The sequence below is a fragment of the Populus nigra genome, chromosome 16 (genome assembly GCF_951802175.1).
Source record: "Populus nigra chromosome 16, ddPopNigr1.1, whole genome shotgun sequence".
Lineage (NCBI taxonomy): Eukaryota > Viridiplantae > Streptophyta > Magnoliopsida > Malpighiales > Salicaceae > Populus > Populus nigra.
Genome location: NC_084867.1, coordinates 8,481,292 through 8,486,291, shown reverse-complemented (window position 1 = coordinate 8,486,291; position 5,000 = coordinate 8,481,292). Strand labels below are relative to the sequence as shown.

The 5,000-nt window shown below is 33.7% G+C and overlaps 1 protein-coding gene across 1 annotated transcript; it reads left to right on the top strand.

The window, feature by feature from the left end:
- The first annotated feature begins 489 nt into the window (after positions 1-489).
- On the top strand, positions 490-2,955 carry LOC133676270 (uncharacterized). Its single transcript, XM_062097919.1, has 5 exons — positions 490-838; positions 984-1,117; positions 1,601-1,748; positions 1,847-1,953; positions 2,411-2,955. The coding sequence occupies exons 1-5, from the start codon at positions 529-531 to the stop codon at positions 2,450-2,452; spliced, it is 741 nt and encodes a 246-aa protein (XP_061953903.1). The 5' UTR covers positions 490-528; the 3' UTR covers positions 2,453-2,955.
- Positions 2,956-5,000: the final 2,045 nt, after the last annotated feature.

Below are 5,000 nucleotides of genomic sequence, written 5' to 3'. Positions count from 1 at the left end.
CTCACTTGGCTTGAAAGGCGTCCAAGAAAAAACATGCACGCCGCATCGGCAAGCCAGCCTTGAATTCTTTTATGCAAGTGGTTTGCATCAGCCACATAAGTCCCTGACGTTTCTTGTCATATCCCTCTTCTTCGTTAATGAACATTTGCTATGCTAAAAGTTTTTTTTTCCCCTCGAGAAAGAGTATTCAATTCGATTGTACATTAAAGAAATCATATTTTTAAAAATATATTTTCACATTAATATTATAATTTTTATTAAATAAATAGAAATAGTGAAATTCAAACTCATAAACATTTGATCAATAAAATTATAATAATATATTAAAAAATCAATTTAATTAAAAAATTTAAGCAGTTATATATATATATATATATATATATATATAAAATCTCAAGTAGCTGGATGCCGCGCCCCTTGTCCAATTCGATGCCTTTTGGATGACCCCAAAAGCCTAGTATCTCAATTTATTAAGGTAATCGGTGAGAGAACCCATCATCTAATCCAAGCAACATAGTACTAAAGCAGATGGGAATGCAGGTCAGGGCTAGTTATCATCATCATCATAATGCTTGTATGGCACCAACATTACCAGTACCATCAACAGCTTTGAGTTTGTGTTCTTCATCTCTCTCTCCCTTTATTCAAAGCAGCGGCAACAAGATTAATTTAGAGAGGTTATCTCCTGGTTTGAGTTTTTTTAGTAGCAAAATCACAAGGACTAAACATGGGATTGTGGCATCTAGCAATGTGTCAGCACCGCTTTGGGACTCCTGGAAACCTGACAACACCCCTGCGTCTTCACCGTCTTTCAGTGATATCTTTTGGCCCTCTGCAGGTCACTCGCTAATACCTCTTTCCTTTTCTTTTTTAGCCTACCTGATATGCTAATAACTATGTAGGTTTTTGCCCATTTCGCACATGTCATCTGCCAATGCTCATCTTGTTTCTAAAAATGTATGTGTCTGTGTGAGCTTGAACAGGGGCATTTGCAGCAATGGCAATATTTGGAAGGATGGACCAAATACTGGCGCCAAAAGGGATTTCAATGACAATTGCACCCTTAGGAGCTGTTTCTGCTGTTCTATTTGTCACTCCCTCATCCCCTGGTGCACGGGTCTGTTTTATTTGTTCCTCATAATGCTGCTAATTTCTACTACATGTGTCTTATTTTTCCTGACCAGCAATTTTGCAACCCTAAGCTATACTGTATGAATGTAGGGAGTTCGAGTAACAATATCCTAAATTACCCTGCTTAAGATGATTAAGAAAGTTTGTGATTGAGCTTTAAGATCACCCAAAAGCTTCACCAACAAAAGCTCCATTTTTTACTTGTCCAAGATTGTGCTTTGCTATCAATTTTGGAGGAGTCATGTTTTAGTTGTGTTCTTGGCAAATTCTTCAATTTTCCTAAAGATTCTAGAAATCCTTATAAAATAAATCATCTTTTCTGTATCTATAGAATCAGATTAAAGCCAGAAAGTAGCCTAGCCATTCCATCGAAGATTTTGTAGTGTTGGCTTTATAACTGCTGTGAATGGCAGGGTTTTATGTCTTGAAATGAAAATTTCTAATTCACTTGCTCCTCTACAACTTGCAGAAGTATAATATGTTCATGGCCCAGATAGGTTGCGCAGCCATTGGTGTCATTGCATTCTCACTATTTGGGCCCAGTTGGCTAGCTAGAAGTGCTGCCCTTGCTGCTTCCATTGCTTTCATGGTCTATACACGTTCCACCCATCCACCAGGTAGAGTATAAACTCCGTTGTTTTTTTTTTTTTTCACGGACCAAGTTTTCATTCCTTTGCCTGATACTAAAATGCAAGTAATACAAATTGATTTACAGCTGCAAGTTTGCCACTTTTGTTCATTGATGGAGCTAGGTTTCACCACTTGAATTTTTGGTATGCTTTGTTCCCTGGTGCTGCTGGATGCATCATCCTTTGTTTGATTGTAAGTTGCTCTCTTTACTACTCTTCCTCATACACCGTGTTCTTGCATAAAATCCAGGAAAGAAAACAAAGGAAACAGAGAGAAAAGGGTGTTTGAAAATACTGCGATTACTCTTACAATCACTCTTACTCTTGAGATTCAAAACTTTCATCTTTTTGCTATTTTCTCCTGGCTATTAAAGCAACATAAATTTGCCATCTCTTGGAGAGCTATGCTTAAGTTTGACTGCACTGAAATACTGTGCCTTAGTTTGAAGGATATTTTAAAATAGATTATAGCTTGAATGTTTTATCATCGCAATCTTCTTAGAGGCGTTTGCACCAGTAATATTTCTGACTTGAGAAAATATCCGTCATAAATCAATATGCCGATGCCAGTGTCGATTCCTAGTTCTTAATTTGCTGGTAGCTGATGACTTACACTCCTCGATTTCTTCTGTTTTCATCAAATGTTACAGCAAGAGATTGTGTGCTATTTGAAGGACAACCTCAAATTTTAATCTCCGTATGTTCAACTTCAGTAAGATTCGAGGTGAATGATGATCTTTATCAGCAAAATCAATTCTTGAGAAGAGAGCTCTACACCCTTATGACCTCAAGCTCCAGCTTCCTGATGTCAAAGATTGACACAAGAGTGTGTAGTAAGCAACATCAGAACAGCTATCAGAACAACTTCTGAGAAAGATCAAGTGGGAAAAAAATTGGGAGATTAGCTCTTACAATGGTAATGGATTACACAACGAAGCAAATAATTAATTGCTCTCTTTTTAAGCTAACAAGAGCATAGTTTACAATGAACTGCTTGCTAGAAATTGTCAGCACACAGACATTTCCCTAAGATTTGTGTATGTCAGCATTCCTTCCCATTAAGTTCTATAGCCCTTTGGCCCCTACTAAATAACAAAAGAAAAGTTCCATCATTGGATCAAAACTATACCCAATTGAAGTTGATAACATGTAAAACGCAGTCTTGATCTTAAAAATAGAAGATTCCTTCTTGTTATATGCATTCCTTGCATGCCCATTTTAGTTGAATGCTTGTCGTTATTGTATAAAAAGCAATCCATTTTAATTTCCCTCAAATTTTACTAGATGTGCTAATATTTGTTGTCACAATACAAGTTTCAAAAATTTCTAAATTCATTTTTCTGTTGTTTTGAGAAAAAATGTAAAAATAAATGTAAAGGGCAAAAAGAAAAAGAGAAATAACTGCAACTATTTACTCCGTTTGGTATTGGTTCAAATAGAGTTTGGGTAAAATTTGAATTTTTTTTTGTTTAAAATTATTTTTTTAATGTTTTTGGATTGTTTTGATATGCTAATATTAAAAAATAAAAAAATATATTATTATGATGTATTTTCAAGTAAAAACACTTTGAAAAACACAAACGTTATCAAATTTTCAAACACCTCCATTGCTAAAAAAAAAAAAAAAAACTTCCTGCATTTGTAGAAATGTATTATTGAACTTTTTTTTATTCTAAATTTGATTATTACGCACACATGCACATAACAAGTTATAAATAGATTTATCTTCCTTTAAAATGGTTGACTCTGTTGATGACCCTTCAGCACAATCAATTCTAACATAGCAAACATGACATGTGCTTCTAAGCCCACTAGAACCACTGCTAAATGATTGTCATGCAACACATGGCTATAATAGATTGTCGGATGATCGGAGGTCAAACTACCACTTGCTGCAGATTTTGTTGGATAACATTTTCGAATTAAACTTTTCGAGAAATTAGAAGAAAAAACCACAGCATTAATAATAATAATAATAGTATACGCTCACAATAGCATGACATATTCATGAAAATTGCTAATCTTGAATTTAAAAGGAAAAGATAATAAGTAGATACGGCTTCCCAACCTTCAATGAAAGACCCTCGCCCTACGTCCTACAACCAAGAAGGCAATCCTAGCCATGAGATACTCGTTGACTTCCGACTTAAGTTGGGTTTTTATTTGATTTGTTTGGCAAACCAAAAAATAATCATAAATGGGTGTTAGTCATAGTTTTAAAACCAGCTTGGTTGGACAAATCAATTGTTTTTAATTTTTTTTAATTTAAAATAGCTTCATTTTATATATATATAAACAATATCATTTAAAAAAAAATTAAATGGATCTTATATAAGTTTTGACTAGGTCACATGGATCATGGGTTAACCTACTGGTCTTCTAAGTTTAATAAGGTAAACTACATGGACAGTTTTATAGTAAACTATGTCTAGTTCATGTCTCAAGTTTGCGGATTAGCAAATTGACATGCTAGACCCTTTCTCATCTTACAACTATAATTTTACCAAGATTTAGTGTGAAGGCGATGAGGGATTCATCCACCTCATCATCTTATCCAATATTTTCATTTGTAAAAGGGATTTATATATATATTTACAAACCTTAAAATACAAATTTATTGTCTTTCTCAAACACACTTAGTATTTTGTAATTATATTTTTCAATTTAATTTATATATTGAAATTTTAGGCTTTATTTTATGATTGCTATGATTTTATTTAAGGAATTTATTTTATGATATTATGTTAGGGAATTTAGGACTAAGATTCAACACGCACTATCACAAACAATCCAATTCACTAAAAAGATAATTACAAAGATGAATAAAGAGATGACAAGATTTAACATAGTTTGATAATGTTTTGCTTATATGCAAAACATGAGGTAACTATTTCTTTCAATGAGAGAAATTAGTACATGAATATGATAGTGATTTTAATATTCAAAATTCAATCCCAAATTCCCTTGTACACCAACCATAACACTCAAATAAAACATCTTAGCCCTTAGTTTTTTATATCCTAAAGCCATCCATTTATAATAGCAAAAACACTTGGTGAGCAAAGAATGAACAATCTTGGTGAACAAATCTACAAAGCTCGGAGGCTACTCCACTCTTCCTTAGTCCTCATTGTATTTATTTGGCCATTATTCCAAGGAAAAAAAGATCTACATCACCAATAAATCTCTACTGTAGTGAAGTTTTAGCCTTGTGACTTCACCTACTTCCTTAGTCCTCAT

Bases quoted from the DNA above. Each gene is read 5' to 3' on its own strand.
- LOC133676270 (XM_062097919.1), top strand. From the start codon at position 529: ATGGGAATGCAGGTCAGGGCTAGTTATCATCATCATCATAATGCTTGT. The intron at 839-983 runs GTCACTCGCTAA...GAGCTTGAACAG, and splicing joins TATCTTTTGGCCCTCTGCAG to GGGCATTTGCAGCAATGGCA. The intron at 1,954-2,410 runs GTAAGTTGCTCT...CAAATGTTACAG, and splicing joins GCATCATCCTTTGTTTGATT to CAAGAGATTGTGTGCTATTT.